Genomic DNA, 18693 nt, shown 5'->3' on the forward strand with positions numbered 1-18693 from the left:
CATTATTTATCTTATTGATCATATTTTAATACTATCACTTCACTTTTTAAGTTTTTTTATATTTATCCTTTTAATTTTATTTAATTTTGAATGTTTTTATTTAAAAATATAAAAATAATAATAATGAAGTTATAATATTTTATTTAATAAAATTAATTTGATAATAATATAAATTTTAATAATTTAATTATTTAAATAAATTAATATCAATAGAAAAAAATTGCCACCACAAGTAATAAAATTTTAGAATTTAAATTTTGAGTAAAATATTTTATATAAATCTTAAAAGGTTTTAATTTTTTATTTAAATATATATATATATATATATATATATATATATGTGAAAGGAATTTGAGATAATTTTTTTAAAAAAAATTGATAAATATTAGCATTCATCATATCTATATTAATTATATTTATAAAATAATTTTAAAATGTATAGGTATATTCTTGTATCACTTAAAGTTTTTTTAAAATATTTTTATAAATTTAAAAAAAAATTCACTTCACTGAATATTTTTATCAAAATATTCATCGATGTTTATCCGTGAGTCCTGATATAATCGTATAGAATACCGACAAAAAATTATCATTCAATGCCACAACCACCACGGATCCATGCATAAATTCAAAGGCATACCACAAATATATAATTTTAAAAAATATATCTGTATTAAATATATTAGTTTATAAATAATTTTATATTTAAAAACCAATAATAATTATAATTATAAAATTACGAACACTTGATGAAGAAAACGGGGTTTCCTTATTGTAAGAGGGAAAATGGGGTGAGCTGAAAAATAATTTTACATTCTGGAACGAGAGGCTTCAGAGATGTTCTATTTTCCCATGACCCAAACAATAATTAACAGAATACCAACTAAAAACAATGGTTATAGATGTTGAAAACCAATCAAATGAATGTATACCGGTGCAATCTCAAGGGAAAACTAAGGCTGTGGGCACTACTCTCGTCAATGTAACCTTGGCAGCAGGACCCATGATTTAGCACCGAAGCTAGGCTGCAAACTTGAAGATGGTTGAAAAGCATTAAAGGAGTCCTCTCTTCATTAGCCACCAACGTACTCATCATATATAGCCTAAAAGATTATGAACCATTCCGGCCATACCGGAGTTCAGCTCCCAAGGTTACATTGACGAAAACAATGAACAGATATTCGAATTGCAGTCTTCCGGCCGGCCAAACACCTTTGTAGAATATCACGGGTTTTCTATATATATGAATGTTTAGGACATATATGATGGCAATAACCAACCAAAAACAAAGCAGTGTTTTGAAAATTTATGAATACAATGAACTTGGCTTACTTGTCTTTAAGAATCAATGGGTATTTTATTGTTTCTGATGTAGAAAGCTCAACGAGAGCATTTTCTCTTCGTTTGGAATATAAACTTATTCGTGGCCATGTTGTGTCATCATAACTTAATTCCAATTATTGAATGTTTAATTTAAATCATTGAATAAATAATCAAAATTATAATATATCTTATTCCCATCTAGTAAAAGAGTGGGAGATAAGGTCAACCAGAAGATCGAATTACAATCAGATACAATTCATCCCTTTTCAGTTATAGAATCCTTATTCAAACAGGTTTTTCAGAGTTGGTTAACCCTGATTGAACTTTCAGCATTTAAATGTAAAACTTCACTGCCCCTCGTGTCAGTTTCAGTTGCCGAAGAGAGATTTTAGGCGAGATTTCCAATATTTTCATCTATGGATAGATGACGCGTTGCACATTGTCCGGTAGTGGCCGGCCTGTTTTGTAATGTCATTTTAAAAGACCTGCAGGCAGGTTGAAATACTTAACAAATATTAATTTGGCAGGCCAACCGACAAAAAAAAACACTTCACAAGATATTCTCACTTTTTTTTTTTTGAAACAATAATTTACAATTACAAAATAAATAATCTTAACATTAAATATTCTTTGAGGGTTTGCAAAATGCTATAAGCATTTTTTTTTATCATTTTTAAAATTTTCAATAGAAAAGATATGCTTTGTCTCTTGTCCAATATCGGCGAGTGCACAAAATTAGGTGCAGGTGCAACCACACCTCCTGAACAGGCCCTAAAATCGAGTGCACAAAAACAATGAGACCTCCTCCTTCAATGTAAAATTCACGGCAAAGAAGATAACTTCATCCCAAGATTACACCACAAAGCAACATAATCGTTAGGTTCCCTACAAGGGAACATATAGTCTTGCCCAGCTTCTTCCCTAATTTTGACGGCTTACCACTCCCTTGAGCTTCGCTAACAGAGTGATCCGCACTATGTTGACTGAAACCAGGAGGTTCCCCGTAAGGATAACCATCATGAGAAGGTGGTGGTGGTGCAGCACCATAAGAAGGTGGTGGTGGTGCAGCACCATAGGTAGGCGGTGGTGCAGCACCATAAGTAGGTGGTGGTGGTGCAACGCCATGAAAAGGTGGTGGTGCAGCACCATAAAAAGATGGTGGTGCAGCACCATAAAAAGATGGTGGTGGTGGAGTAAATGCATAAGGATGAACATAGGCACCAAAGTGAGTTGGTGATGGTCCTGATGGGAAATAAGGAGGTGGTGTTGATGAATAATAAGGATGCTGCGGCCCATAAGCATAATAAGGAGAAGGTCCATAAGCACCATGAGGAGCAGGCCCATAAGTACCATAAGGAGCAGGCCCATAAGTACCATAAGGAGCAGGCCCATAAGCACCATGAAGAGTTAGGCCTCCATAAGAACAACCCCAACCCCAACCCCAAGGAGGCAGCGGTGACGCAACACCATGCGGTGAAGCTGGCGCTGCCACTGAGCGTGAGGCCGTGGACGCATCGCACCGATCTAAGATGCACTCAAGATGAATATCAAAATTACAAGTCCTACATCCGTACCGCCATGAAGTGCACTCGCTTTTGCAGACCCTGCACCACCCGGGGGACGACGACGTCTGGAGCTTTAATTGATGAATGGGGTCGAGGGCGTGGGGCACATACTCAGGAAGTTTGGTGCATAGCGGGTGGATGTTGAAGTCGCAGAGCGTGCACTGGTAGAACAGCCCCTCAACGTTGTCCCCGCACAAGTCGCAGGAACCCTCGTTATCGTGCCTGCCTTGGGTTCCGATCACGAGTTTGAGGTGGTGTTGGGGGTGCATGAAGGTGGAGAGGGTGGGTGGGCAGCGCCCACAGCAGTCGTGCAAATTGAAATCGCATATGTGGCAGCGATATCGGGGCCATTCCCGGGGGTCTTGCAACCGTCGCACTGGAACTCTTCGCTCCCATAAACTTCTGCTAGCGAATGGCCTGGATGTGTGAAGTGCTCCATGTTGGGCTTCGTTACTGGACCTATTTCTCCTTCCTTTGTGAATGATATGGCTTCAGTTTATGGCATATTTAAGCTGTAGGGAAGACTTTATCACGGGTCTTCTTTGAGAGTTCGACTGGCAAGTTGCACACGCTTTCTGTCTTATTAACAGCTTGTGGGAGTTTCATGGAAATTTTAATTTTGTTGACTTAAGAGTAAGGTCACCACTTAGGAAACAGCAGTCGATCTCATTGAAGTAGTCTTCACCCTTCTGCGCGTAAAAAGGGGGAATTGATCAATAAATGCCCTTCTGTCCTTTGATGGATGCTTCTAAACTACAGCCATACCTCATAGGTTCCATTATAATTTTGACTGAAGAATGTTACGAATTTACTAGGACTCAATTTACATGATCCATGAGCCTATTTTAGCTTTATTCATTTGCCCACGGCGGAGTGAAGTTTAGGACGATGTAAAATTGTTTAAATAATTTAAACAATGTTCACAATAATTGAGTGGCGCACATTACCTCACTGACCAAAAACCATATGGACTGATAGGTCTCACTGGAGCTGCTATTCAAAGGTAAATTGTCGAAAATTTTGCCCATCAATGACCTGGTCAGTGGTCACTATGCCTTCTAGTGGCTAGAATTTTTGTGGAAAATTACCAAATTCTAATTAACCCCCAGTAAGATCAAAATATTATATAACAAATGCACACGGCAATGCTTAATGCCATAAAAATAGGTTTATTTCTTTCCTATCCTATCTTATTTAGGCAACAAAAATAGTTTATCTTAGAGATTTTAAAATTTTTTGAAGACATGAATTGATTTCTTTCTCTTTTTTTTTCCCCCTATAAAACAAAATTAAAATCCATATCTCTAGTTATTTTTCCCATTTTGTTGAACTATGTTTCTTGTTTTCCCCAACTAGCTAAAATTAGTCCAATTTCAACTTTTTTTTCTTGATGTTTAATATTTTTTTTAATCATTGTGAGCCTTGTTACATTGATGATTTAAATTTATTTTTTAAATAAGCTTAAGTGAGATATTAAATTGTAATTAAGAAATTTTATTTTTTTTTCCAAATGCAAATACAGTATTATTGAATTTCACAAATGAAATTAATAAAATCTTAAATGGAATAAAATTTATTTTTTTTCAAGGTTACATACACAGAAACAATGACTGAAAATTCAACTTGCAACCTTTTGATCACCGGCCAAAACACCTTCAAGATGGTCCTTTGGAGAACATTAAAGTTTGTGTATATATATATATAGGCAATGATCACCCGGAAACAAAGCAGGATTTTAAAATTTTGCGATTTCAATGGACTTCATATATTTGTATCATTTTATTGTTTCTGATGTAGAAAGCTCAACAGAAGCATTTGCTCTTCAATTGGATATAAATTTATTGGTTAAACAAGCCCAAGTTGCATCCTACTTTAATCTTGAAGTTAGCTCCTTTGCATGTCTCTTCTTCCCATTGACAAAAAGTGGGAGATTTCAGCGTTTAAATATGAAGAGTTTTTTCATACAACATCTAAAGTAGAACTTCATGAATGACAAAAGCCGGAGTTTGGCCTTGCAATTGATTGGGTCAAGCCAATCCTTCGTACCAAAATTCTTTAGCACGAGCCAAAATGAGGTCATTTTCTTGAACCATCTATATTGTCTATAATGCTGCCTAGCCTTGTAATGTCATGACGGACACAGATAAATAGAATTAATGCTTAAATAACTTTTCACTAAATACTCTCTCTTTTATATATATATATATATATATATAAAATAAATTGAGTATCTCGACATTGAACCTTCTTTGAGATTGAGAAAAATGATATTAAGGATTCTTCTCCTTTATCATTTTTCAATTTTTCAATAGAAAAGCGATGTTGATCCCCTCTCAAAACATGCCCAAATGCATAGAATTAAATCTCACAAGATGTCCAATGTAAATTCACTGCAAAATTAAGAAGGTGAACTTGTTATTCCATCTACAATCAAATTAGAAAACAATCCCATTAAGGACGCATATATAATCATGCTCAAAATCCCTTTTGTCGGTTTATCACTTCCTTGAGTCTAATTATGTTATGTCAGCAAAAGTTTTGATACCAACAATGTTAAATTAAGAATAAAAATATAAGACAATCAATATAAAAGTACACAAGGTTTTAATGTAATTTGCCCAATCATGCTTACATCAACGGATGAGAGAGAATCTTTTCATTATATCATAAAAAATATTACAAATGATAAAGCTGAATACAACTATTGGGTTTCCAAAACATCTTATGTTTCCCAACTCCTTATATTTTTACCCTACCATGAGCTCCACCAAGTATCTCGCGTTCTCCCTCACATTTCTATCCATCTCGTATAGTTTATAAATACATCTCCATCTCATAACTTTTTTATATCATAACCTAGAATATTTATAAAAATGTTTCTAATAACTTTTCTTATTTTATAAAAAAAAAATATAATATAACAATCATATATCAATTAAGAAAATATTCTACATGATATTCTTTTACAAAAAGGAATTTGGAAACTTCCCAACAAATTATTCATGTTACATGGAGTGGTACTTCCCTACACATAAAAACCAGAAGACGAAGGTGGCAAAACAAAAGAAGATGGTGTGGTGGAGTATAGGCACAAGCATGAGCATAAGCACTAAAAGGAGTTGGCAATAACCAATTATAAAGATGTGGTGTTGACGAATAATAAGGATATTGTGGCCCGTAAGCACTATAAGGAGGTGGCAATCCATAAACACCCCAAGGATGTCGTGGTGGTGCAATACCATAAGGATCATAAGGCGGTGGTGTTGGGGTGGTTGGCGCTCCCATTGAGTGTGACGTCGTTGGCGTCTCGCACGGTGCTAAAATTCACTCAAGATGAATATCAAAACTACAAATCCTACATTCGTACCGCCATGAAGTGCACTTGCTTTTGCAGACACTGCACCAACTGGAGGACAACGTTTGGAGCTTTAATTGGTGAGTGGGGTGGATGGGGTGGGGCACATACTTGGGAAGTTTGGTGCATAGTTGATGGATGTCGAAGTAGCAGAGCGTGCACCGGTAGAACATCCCCTCAACGTCATCCCTACACAAATTGCACAACTTCTCGTTATAACGCCTGCCTTGGGTTCGAATCACTAGTTTAAGCTGGTGCTAGGGGTTGTTGAACAACAAAACTAGTTATACTAGTTTCTGTTATTAGCTGGTTGTTAAGCTTATTAGTTTGGTTGTTAGTTATATTGTTATCATTTGTATATTATATATGCCATTCATAATGAATATAAAGATATCTCTTCAGCTCAAATATACAAAGTTGTTATTCTGTTAAGTTGGTATCAAAGCACAGAACGGTGCTTGCTTCCATGGATGCTTCTTCTTCTGCTCCGTTCAATACTGGCGCTAACTTTTAGATCCTAATAACGCTTCCTCCATTGCATATTCGACTCAGCCGCACCAATTATTCATTTTGGAAATCACAGATTCTTCCTGCAGTCCGAGCATATGGTTTTGATGGATTTTTAACTAGTGATCATGTCCGTCCACCTGCCACAGTAGCTGATGCAAAGGATCCTCAAGTGTTTGTTGAAAATCCCGATTTCTTCTACTAGACTTGTATGGATCAATTTCTTGTTAACTAGTTAATTGGATCCATTTCTGAGGCAATGCTTGGACATGTTATACGGTGCACTTCCGCAACAAAGATTTGGAGCACACTTCATGAGGTATTTGGAATTCAATCTAAGGCAAGAATTCTTCAGCTGCGTCAACAATTACAACTTAAGAAAGGTGCTACACTTGTTGATGAATATGTCTTAAAAAAACGTACATTAGCATATTGTTTAATTGCTACTGGTCAACCAATATCTGATGATGAGGTTATTCTTTACATTTTATCCGCTCTTGGTCCAGAATATGAGTCTGTTGTGGTGAATATAGCCTCTAAAAATATTATAACACTTCAACGTGTTATGTTCATGTTGTAAAATCATGAACAAAGAATTGAAAGTTGTGAATCTACTACACAAGTGGATGTTAATGTCGCTAGTGTTCACTATGCTACCAAGGAGAACTCCTTCAACTCTGGTTATAACAGAGGCAATGGCAATTACCGTGGACGACCTCGTGGTTTAAGAGGTGGAGGAGTCGGACGGAATCAGTTCAAGAATAAACCGATCTATCAGGTTTGCAAGAAACCCGGACACATAGCATTAAAATGCTATCATCGGTTTGACCTTAGTTATCAAGGTCAAGAAGTTGTTGCCAACGCTAATCATATACCGATCTTCAAGCTTACATGGCTGCACCAAGTTCTGGTGATCCAAACAACAATTCTTGGTTTCTAGACAGTGGAGCTACACATCATATTACAACTGACAGCTCTAATTTGGCCAGCAAGAATGATTACAACGACAAAAAGAAATTCGTTATTGGTAATGGTTCTAAACTTCATATTAGTCATATTGGCAATTCCAAATTTCTTTCTCATCATTCGAACAAATCTTTAGGTCTTAATAACATTTAACATGTTCTTCATATTACCAAAAATCTTGTTAGTATTTCCAAGTTTACCACTAACAACTCTGTTTCTATTGAATTTACACCTTCTTGCTGCTATGTTAAGGATCTGATCACGGGGGCCACTTTACTGAATGGAGTACATGATCGTGGACTTTACCATCTTGAGTTGTCTCCTACTCGTACTACATAGGTGTTCCTAGCTCATTCTAGTCAACTCGAATCTTGTTCTTCATGTTTTTACAATAAAATTGCTTCTTGTCACTCTTCTGTGGCTTGTAATGTTTCCTTTCCAAATAAATCACATGAGAGTTGTAATACTTCTGTTGTTCAAGATTCTCTTGTAAAATCTCTATGGCATAATAGATTGGGGCATCCATCTGTTTCTGTTATCAATAAAATCTTACATTCTATGTCAATCTCACCATCTTCTCATTAGATGTTTTATGATGCTTGTAAACTAGGCAAACTCCATCAAGAATTTTTTCCTTTTGTTGCTGTCAAAACTAATAAACCTCTTCAATTTATACACTTGGATGTATGGGGTCCTTCTCCTAATATTTCCATTGAAGGTTATCAATTTTATTTACTGTTTGTAGATGATTTTAGTCGTTTTTATTGGATATATCCTATGAAACACAAGTCTGAGGTACCTTCTATATTTCTTAAATTCCAAGTTTTTGTTGAAAAACAACTTTCTTCTAAAATTTTAGCCTTGCAAACAGATTGGGGAGGGGAATTTCGGCCCTTATTACCTATTTTTGAAAAATCTGGTATTATTTTTCGACACCCTTGTCTTACACCCATCAACAACAAGGAAGAGTTGAGCGAAAGCATCGTCATACCATTGATCTTAGCCTCACACTTTTTGCCCAAGCTATTAGGTCCTTAACATTCTGGTAAAATGCTTGTGTGTCTTTTGTTTTCATCATCAACCGGTTACCTACAAAAGTTCTAGCAAATTTCCAGTCTTCTTTTGAAACTCTTTTTGGTTCTAAACCTGATTACTCATTTTTCAAAGTTTTTGGTTGTTCTTGTTATCCTTACTTACGTCCTTACAATTCTCACAAGTTTTCTTTCAGGTCCACCAAGTGTCTTTTTCTTGGTTATAGCCCTGCTCATAATGGGTATAGATGTCTTAGTCCTTCTAATCGGATTTATGTTGCTAAATTAGTCACATTCAATGAAAATGACTTTCCTTACTCTACATTGTTTACTCAACCTAATACTCCATATCAATCTTTTATCCACAAGTTCAATTGTTCATCATATGTGTCGCTTTATTGTCCTCCGGTTTCTCTATCTTCTACTCATTTACCTACTTCATCTTCTCAACGCCATATTTCTTCTTTTGCCAATATGTCTAATACTTTTACTACAGTTGTTACCGATACTCCAATGGCTCTTACCCTGCCTATCTCTAATGCTTTATTTGACTATGTGTGCCCTAGTTTTTCTAATTCTACAACAGGTTCTACTTCACTACACTCCTATCTTGCTACTGGCACTATAGTTCCTATTGTTGACAACATAGTTTCCACACCTTGCACGCATGTTGTTCAGCTTATTATTGCTACTATGTCCCAGCCTCTCCTTCACACTTCTACCAATATTCATTCTATGCAGACAAGGTTTAAAAGCTTCCAATAGCCCTCTAGTGTTCAACAAGCTTTAGAATTACCTCATGGAAAACAATAATGGAGGCTGAATATTCTACCATTGTTCGCAATGGTACTTGGCGACTGGTTCCTAAAACTGAAGGAATGCATATTGTCCAGAACAAATGAATCTTTAAAACCAAGTTGAAGGCTAATGGTTTTTTGGATAAATTCAAAGACATATTAGTTGCTAAGGGGTTTCAACAACATACTGGTGTAGATTTCTCAGACACATTTAGTCCAGTTGTCAAAGCCTCTACTATTCGGATAATTTTTACTCTTGTTGTCGCTTACAATTGGGACATACAACAAATCGATATCAATTATGCCTTTCTAAATGGCATTCTTCATAAAGATGTCTATATGTGTCAACTTGAAGGGTTTGTTTGTTCTACTCATCCTATTCATGTTTGCAAGTTGATCAAGTCACTCTATGGGCTTAAACAAGCTCCTCGAGCTTGGTTTGTTCAGTTTCGCAATGCTCTAGTCTCATGGGGATTTCAGCCTTCCATTTCTGATAATTCCTTATTTCACTCTCGGAAGAATGGTCATTTGGTTTTGGTATTAGTATATGTTGATGATATCCTAATAACTGGCGATAGTTCTACACTCATTCATTCTATGATTCAGGCTCTCACTTCTCGGTTTTCTTTGAAGACTCATGGTTCTATTAGTTACTTTCTTGGATTTGAAACATTTAGAGATAACTTCGGTCTCTATCTCAATCAGGCCAAATGTATTTATGATTTACTTGTCAAGACAAACATGGTTCATGCTAAACCATCCTCTACACCAATGGCTCTTGGTTAGAAACTTGCTCTTGAAGACAGTGCTCATTTTCCTGATGTCACCTTGTATCACAGCACCATCGGTGCTCTTCAATACTTAACTTTAACTTGGCCTAACATATCTTTCTCGATTAATAAGTTGAGCCAATTTCTTAAGGCTCCTACACAACATCATTGGAGTGCTTGTAAACGTCTCTTGCGCTATGTTAGTGGTACCCACACTCTTGGTTTATCTTTCCGACCTATTGCTCAATTTACACTTGAAGGCTTCTCAGATACGGATTGGGCGTGTAATGTTGATGACGGAAGATCTACGATCGGTTATTGTGTTTTTCTTGGTGGCAATTTAGTAACTTGGAATTCTCACAAACAACAGGTCATTGCAAGGTCCAGTACTGAATCCGATTATCGGGCACTGGCTAGTGTTACTATGGAATTAATTTGGATAAAATCTTTGCTAGATGAACTTCAACTTCCAATATAACATCGTCCCATAGCTTAGTGTGATAACTTGGGTGCACATGCTCTTGCCCACAATCCTATATATCATTCACGCACTAAACATATTGAGGTGGATGTCCATTTCATCCGAGAAAATATTCTCCATCGTACTCTTGAAGTTCACTATATACCCTCTCAAGAACAACCGGCAGACTTGTTTACTAAGGTGGTGTTTGTTTTTTGGCTGAATAGCAAAAGTCAAAATATTTGGTTTTTTCTATTCAGCTAAAAATAACATGTTGACATCATCCAACATAACTAAACTGAACCTATTGATAATAGGTTCAGTTTAGTTATGTTGGATGTATCAATCAATAGGTTCAGTTTAGTTATGTTGGATGATGTCAACATATTACTTTTAACTGAATAGAAAAAGCCAAATATTTTGACTTTTTCTATTCAGTCAAAAAACAAACACCACCTAAGTCTTTGTTTCTTTATTAGTTTTAGTTTTTGTGTTCCAAACTTTCACTTTCCTATCCGTCGTTCAGCTTGGGAGGGATGTTGAACAACAAAACTAGTTGTACCAGTACTTTTTGTTATTAGTTAGTTGTTAAGCTGATTAATTTGGTTGTTAGTTATATTGTTATCCTTTGTATATTATATATATCATTCATAATGAATAAAAAGATATGTCTTCAGCTCAAATATACAAAGCCGTTATTCTGTTAAGTGGGGTGCATTAAAGGTGGAGATGGTGGATGGGCACACCCCCACACTACTAATGCATATTGAAATGGCATGGGTAGCATCGATATTTGGGCCATTTCCAGGGGTCTTGCAGCCATCGCAATGGAACTCTTCGCTCCCATATAAGTCTCTGTTAGTGAATGGCCTGGATGTGTGAAGTGCTCTATGTTGGGCTTCAGAACTGGAACTATTCCTCTGCACTTGGTGAATGATGTTCCTCCAGTTAAAGGCAAATTAACAGGGAAGGCTTCCACCGGTCTTCTTGGGGAGTTCAAGTACTCACAAATCGCATTCGTGTTTTGCTCTTATTAACAGCTTGTGATATTTTCGTGGAAATTTTAATTTTGTTGACTTAAGGCTCACCAGTTAGGAAGCTGCAGCATTCGATGTCATTGAAGGAGTCTTCAGGACGTAACCAAGGGGGAATGGATGCCCTTCTGTTCTTTTGTCGCTGCCATCCACTAGTTCACATCCACTAGGAAGCTGCAGCATTCGATGTCATTGAAGGAGTCTTCAGGACGTAACCAAGGGGGAATGGATGCCCTTCTGTTCTTTTGTCGCTGCCATCCACTAGTTCACATCTTGTTTTTTCTCCATTGACCATTAAATGTTGGCTCACCTACAATTCTTGGGCTTCAATGATTGGCAATTAATTTAATTAGCATTGAGTTCACTCAGCTAATCGCGATGGTCCAGACTTATTCATAGGCCTAATTTTATCCTTATTCATTTGTAACAATTTTAAAATAATTTAAACAAGTAATGGTCATGCTTAAGAGTACACTAGCCAACTAATTAATCTAGAACATACCCACCCAGTACACGCATCACTGGCGAGATTCGCAATTATATACGATAATTGAGCAGCACACATGGCCTCACTCAAGAGTCGAGACAACCATGGATTGAGATCTCATAGGACCACAACCTACGGGAAATTGTCCGGAAACTGAGGCCCGTCGATGACCTGGTCACTGGGCTGGAATTTTTATAACCATTCACATTTATCCTGAAAAAAAATAGACTAACTAGGAAATTAATATTTTTATTCTTAAAAATATAAAATATGATGTTTTTTTATAATATCTTTTAGTTGTTTTATTTTTTATTTAAAATTATTTTAAAAAATAATTATATAAACATGCATATTGATTAAAAATAAAGTTCTAGAGATATAAAAATTATTTTTAAAATATATTAAAAAATATTAAAAACAAGTTAAAAATATTTCAAGTTCTCAAATTGATTTTTTATTTATAAAACATTAAAGAACTGTTTTCAAAAACTATTCTTAAAACCTATTTTCAAAAGTCATTACTTAGAAAATCTCAATGTTATTGGAAGTCACACGTCTCATATGTTATGCACTTGTAGAGTAGATTGTTTATATCCAACAAAATCATAGGCTATAAGAGATATTTTTCTTTTTTAGATCAATCTTTTGTTATGGACATAACTTTAATGGTGTTAACATACTTCGACAGGTTTTTTCCTTAAAATGTAGTACTAACAATATCAATTAATTATATTTTATTTGTTTTTAAATTTTTTCAAATTTGCTTATATTTTTGCCTTTGTTATATTATAGTTTTGTTAAATTTAAAATATAAGTTATCCACTACAACTAAAAACTACTCCACATGCGTAGCATCACAAGAAGTCCTCGACGACATTGCATTAAGTCCTAATAAAAAATTTTAATGTGAGGATATATTTGGTTTCTATAAAATTTGAAGGAAAATGGAAGGGAAAAAAAATACAAAGGAAATGTAGAATGAAAGAAAAAGTAAAAAAAAAATAGATTAAAAGTCACTAAATTATTTTTATTTGTTACTTCAAACTCATTTTATTTATTTTAACTCATCGATATAAAGATTAAATAATTTAAACATACATAAATTTTAATTATATTTTATTTTCTTTTATATTTTTTATTGGACAACCAAATATGAAAAAATCATTTTCCTTTATATTTTTTTCTTTCTTTAGTTTTTTTCAAGAACCAAACACAACTTAAAATTAAATATTTGATGATAATTAGTAAATGCATATAACAAAGAAAAGAAAAATAAACATAAAAGGCATAAATGATCATTTTCATAATATCTATTAGAATGATTGAAAGAAAGCTTTGAAAATCAAGAAAAATATTCATCAACAAATTAATAGTAGAAAATAGACTTCATTAATAAAAAATAACTTGAATAAATAGAGTTCATTAAAAAAAAGTCACTAGCGAAGATGACAATATTTTCCTATCATCCTTTCCCTTTTTCTTTATAGTGTCCATTTTGGCGTTTCTTAGTCCCAATCTTTCAGCATACATAATTAATACATGTGATTGTATATGTTGTTCGATACTCATGAAAAAAAATGTGTTTCCTTTTTCTTTATAGTGTCCATTTTGGCATTTCTTAGTCCCAATCTTTCAGCATACATAATTAATACATGTGATTGTACATGTTGTTCCATACTCATGAAAAAAAGTGTGTTTAAATGCTTGTCGTAAAAGTATATTGATTGCTTTTATAATTAGTCTTATTTTCTTCCCTTAATCATATTTGTTTGTATCTTCTTTTAATAATTTAGATTTTTATAAGTATTTTTAATTATAGAGATTAGAATATTATGTAGGTATTAAATCTAGGTCCTATTTGAAAATTGTTTTTAAAAATAGTTTTCTATTTTAAAAAAAATAGAAAAACATTTTTTATAATAAAAAATAAAATAAAAATAGGTTTTTTATTCTAAAAAATAGAAAACATAGTGTTTTCAAAAAATATCTTTCAATTATTTTCACTTAATTTATGAAGATTATTTTAAAAATAATTATTCAAATAAGTACAAATGATTAAATATAAAGCAATACATATCAAAACACATTCAAAAACATAAAATATAGACTAAAAATATGTTAAGTTCTCAAACATACTTTTGTACTTTAAAATATCAAAAAATAATTTTTAAAAACTGTTTTTCAAATTGTTTTTAAAAAATATTTTCTAATCAAAGTCTTATTTTTTAATTTATATTGTTAGTGTCAAGTATAAATTAATAATAAAATTATAATTATAATTTGATTATCAACGAAACTCATCTAAAAGTAAATATTTGTGGAACGGGAGAGATTCATATAACCATCAACTAGAAAAAATAGTTTTTCAAGTTCCGAATTTATTAAGTTTCGTAAAGATAAATCCATGGTTGGTGATGAATAAAACTTCTAGTATATGATGTTGTGTATCATAGTGAAGAAATTTTTTAACATCTTAGAAAGAAGTACCCACCTTCAAAGTCTCTCTCTAGATATTTAAGAATCAATCTTGATTATGGATTTTCAATAACCAAAGCTGATTTTGAAACATTCTATCAGTTGAACCATAACATAGACTTATTCATCATGAATAAACCGGCTCCTACCATATAAACTATTCATAATTTGTACATTTTTTTTCTTAATTTTAATTATTTCCATGCCTAATTCCTCTCATTTTCCATTCAATATTTGTTAAAGACGGCTGATTCACCTTGTTGCTTTATGTCTGGCAAAAATGTTTGCGGTTCTGACAAAGAATTTCTTAATTCATGACTACTACAAATTAAAAAGCTTGTAATACTCGCCGACCTTGACGTTCATTGAGAGGGAATTTTTTTCACCCATATATCCATACTTCACCTGTAGCTTGCTTACCATGACCTTTCTGAACCATGATCAGCCGGATTTGTAGTGTCATAGAAACCCAATACAGAGAGTGAAATTACGAACACTTGAATAACATCAATTTGATGAACACTTGAATAACAACAGAATCAAGTACTGCCTGCACAGAATTAAAAGCAAAAGTCCTCCCACGTAAATTCAGGAGGACGAAGAGAAATCTCCCACTCCAAACAACACATTAGCAATCACTCCAATGGTTAGCTTCCCCACGAGCGTATACATCATCTTGCCCATCTTCTTCCCTTTCGACGGCTTACTACTTCCTTGTGCTTCGCTAACAGGGTTATACTGTGGACTGAAACCAGGAGGGACCCCATAGCCATGAGCACCATGCGGAGGTGGTGGTGCAGCCCAATAAAAATGTGGTGGCGGACCTGTCGGCGGTACTGAGCGTGACGTCGACGCTCCATTGGACGGTACTAATAATATGCACTCGAGATGAATATCAAAGCTACAAGTCTTGCACCTGTACCGCCAAGAACTGCACACGCTTTTGCAAACCGCACACCAGCCAGGCGCGGAGGGCTGGAGCATCAATTGATGATCTGGGTGAAGCGCGTGTCGCACGTACTGAGGCAACTGGGTGCACAGCGGGTGGACGTCGAAGTCGCAGAGCTTGCACCTGTAGAAAAGCCCCTCCACAGAGTCGCCGCACAAATCGCAGATACGATGGTTCTGGCGCGCGCCTTGGGTTCGAACCACTATATTGAGGTGGTGCTGTGGGTGCATGAAGGAGGAGAGGGTGGAGGGGCAGGAGCCACAGTACTCGTGCAGATTAATCGGTATCTGGTGCCCACCCCTCCTGGAGTTCTGCAACCACCGCAGAGGTACTCTTCGTTCGTTGAAATCTCTGCCAAATCATGTCCTGGGTGAGTGAAGTCCTTTATTGTCTTCTTCTTCGGCACCGGAGCCATATGTCTCTGCCTGCTCAACAGTCTCTCTGCTTAATTTCAATAGTATGAAGGCAAAACTATACATAATAGCTAGACTTTCAAGGGATTCATGGTTGGTGAGATAGAAAATTGGAAATTTTATTCCGTTGACTAAGACTTGAGTGTTTGGCAGCAATTATCGATTTGGAGTTGGTGCATGTATCAAGAGAATGCTGTTCTTCCCGTTGACTCGTAAAGGCGCTTACCCTTATTTTCCGGTGATCTCAATGCTATATATTTTGGTTCAATATGACCCATTACGATCATAATCCGTGTAGCAGCGATATGTTCTTTCCAGTAACTCGCACTGTAGTTTTATCATCAAGGATGAAACATGCGGCGTTTTAGAGCTAATAGACCAACGACAGAAATCTAGGAAAATTTATACCCCTCCCGATTGTAGAAAATTAAGACACTGGTAGAGAAAAATTTTATTTGAAACTTCTATTTTATTCCATTTTTACTACTTTTTTAATTTCTATTTTCTTAATAATCAAGTTGGACATAATCTAACGGTGATGGATGAAGGTACGGTTCCCAAATAATCTAAAATATCTCCAATATAAAAATGTGATTGATCATTATATTTATTACTGATTACCTCATCACCAGGTCATCTGAAATAAAAGAAAATTACCAAAAACACCCAGAGGTCCATGTGCAAATCCGGTTTCATCGGGTTTGGTTGGCTGAAGCTAATTAATTACTTTAGTTCGCTATTTTGCCGAGAAAGGTGGACTTAATTGGTGATTGAATTAAGTTAATCCAGATTGAGAATGCCCCTTAAAACTATTGGTAAGTTTCCTTAATTTTTCATTTATTCCTTCTTCTTTTTCAAACATGTTTGTTCACGATCATGTTCAATAAATTGTTTTATTTCTAGGGACCACGTGAGTTTTTTTTTTTTTTTAAACTTGGATCTGCTTTTCAAGTATATATAAAAATAGAGGAAAGAGCTTGAGATAAAATCTTAAGGGAATAATGACCTAATCGAGCATACCAAATGTTAGCTTAAGAAGACATTTGGCTTATTAAAAAAAAAGAAAAACAATTCGATTGTGAGTGTGCACTAGCTGGATTGATTGGATTGAACGAACAAGAACAAGTCGATATAGGTTTTGATTGTTTACCATGAGAGGCCTGTGAATTTTGCAATGCTTAGAAAGTCCGTTGTAAAGAAAAGTTTTGAAACTTTTCACTAAATATTCTCTCTCAATCCTCTTTGGGATTGAGAAAAATGATATCAAGGATCTTTCTCCTTTTTCATTTTTCAATTTTTCAATAGAAAAGAGATGTTAGTCCCCCTCTCAAAACAAGCCCGAGCGTACAGAATTAAACCTCACAAGACATCCAATGTAAATTCACGGCAAATTAAGAAGGTCCACCTGTTATTCCGCCTGCGATCAAATTAGTCAACACTCCCATCGATAGCGAATATATAATCTTGCTCAGCATCCCTTTTAACTGTTTACCAGTTCCTTGAGCTTGATTATTCGTGTTATGTGGACCAAAATCAGTGGTACCTCCATGAGCATAAAAACCAGAAGACGGAGGTGGCACAAGAAAAGAAGATGGGGGTGGTGGAGCATAGGCACAAGCATGAGCATAAGCACTAAAAGGAGTTGACGATGGCCAATTATAAAGATGTGGTGTTGACGAATAATAAGGATACCACGGCCCGTAAGCACTATAAGGAGGCAGCCCTCCATAAACACCCCATGGATGCAGCGGTGGTGCAATACCATAAGGACCATAAGGAGGTGGTGCTGGAGTAATTGGCGCTCCCAGTGAACGTGAAATCGTTGGCGTCTCGCACTGTGCTAAAATGCACTCAAGATGAATATCAAAAGTACAAATCGCACATCCGTACCGCCATGAAGTGCACTCCCCTTTGCAGACACTGCACCGGCCGGAGGACGACGTCTGGAGCTTTAATTGATGAGTGGGGTGGAGGGGGTGGGGCACAGACTCGGGAATTTTGGTGCATAGCGGGTGGATATCGAAGTCGCAGTCCGTGCACTGGTAGAACAGCCCCTCAACGTCGTCCCTGCACAAAGTGCACAACCGCTCGTTAACGCGCCTGCCTTGGGTTCGAATCACTTGTTTGAGCTGGTGCTGGGGGTGCATAAAGGTGGAGAGGGTGGATGGGCACACTCCACAGTACTCATGCAGAGTGGAATCGCATGTGTGGCATCGATATCTGGGGCCATTTCCAGGGGTCTTGCAGCCATCGCAATGGAACTCTTCGCTCCCATAAACCTTTGTTAGTGAATGGCCCGGATTTGTGAAGTGCTCTTTTATGTTGGGCTTCATAACTGGACCTATTTCTCTGCCCTTGGTGAATGATATCCCTCCAGCTAAAGGCAAATTTATAGGGAAGACTGACACCGGTCTTCTTTGAAAGTTCAACTACTCGCAAATCGCAAATTGCAAAAAGATTGTGAAATTTTCGTGGAAATGTTGATTTTATTGACTCACCAGTTAGGCAGCAGCACTCAATATCATTGAAGGAATCTTCTGCACGTAACCAAGGGGGAATGG

The 18693-nt window shown here is 35.7% G+C and overlaps 2 protein-coding genes and 1 pseudogene across 2 annotated transcripts; all 3 read right to left on the minus strand.

Annotated features, from left to right (window-relative positions):
* Positions 1-1931: 1931 nt before the first annotated feature.
* LOC117920653 (atrophin-1-like) lies at positions 1932-6430 on the minus strand. Its single transcript, XM_034838250.1, has 3 exons — positions 6355-6430; positions 6128-6205; positions 1932-3360 (listed from the first exon to the last, which is right to left on the minus strand). Exons 1-3 carry the CDS (start codon positions 6428-6430, stop codon positions 2165-2167), a joined length of 1350 nt encoding a protein of 449 aa, XP_034694141.1. The 3' UTR covers positions 1932-2164.
* Positions 6431-15249: 8819 nt separating this feature from the next.
* LOC117919700 lies at positions 15250-17231 on the minus strand (annotated as a pseudogene).
* Positions 17232-17523: 292 nt separating this feature from the next.
* On the minus strand, positions 17524-18465 carry LOC117920654 (diacylglycerol kinase theta-like). The gene has a single exon (XM_034838251.1). It carries the CDS (start codon positions 18463-18465, stop codon positions 17524-17526), a length of 942 nt encoding a protein of 313 aa, XP_034694142.1.
* Between the last annotated feature and the right edge of the window lie 228 nt (positions 18466-18693).

Source organism: Vitis riparia, chromosome 8 (genome assembly GCF_004353265.1).
Source record: "Vitis riparia cultivar Riparia Gloire de Montpellier isolate 1030 chromosome 8, EGFV_Vit.rip_1.0, whole genome shotgun sequence".
In the NCBI taxonomy this organism is placed as follows: Eukaryota; Viridiplantae; Streptophyta; class Magnoliopsida; order Vitales; family Vitaceae; genus Vitis; species Vitis riparia.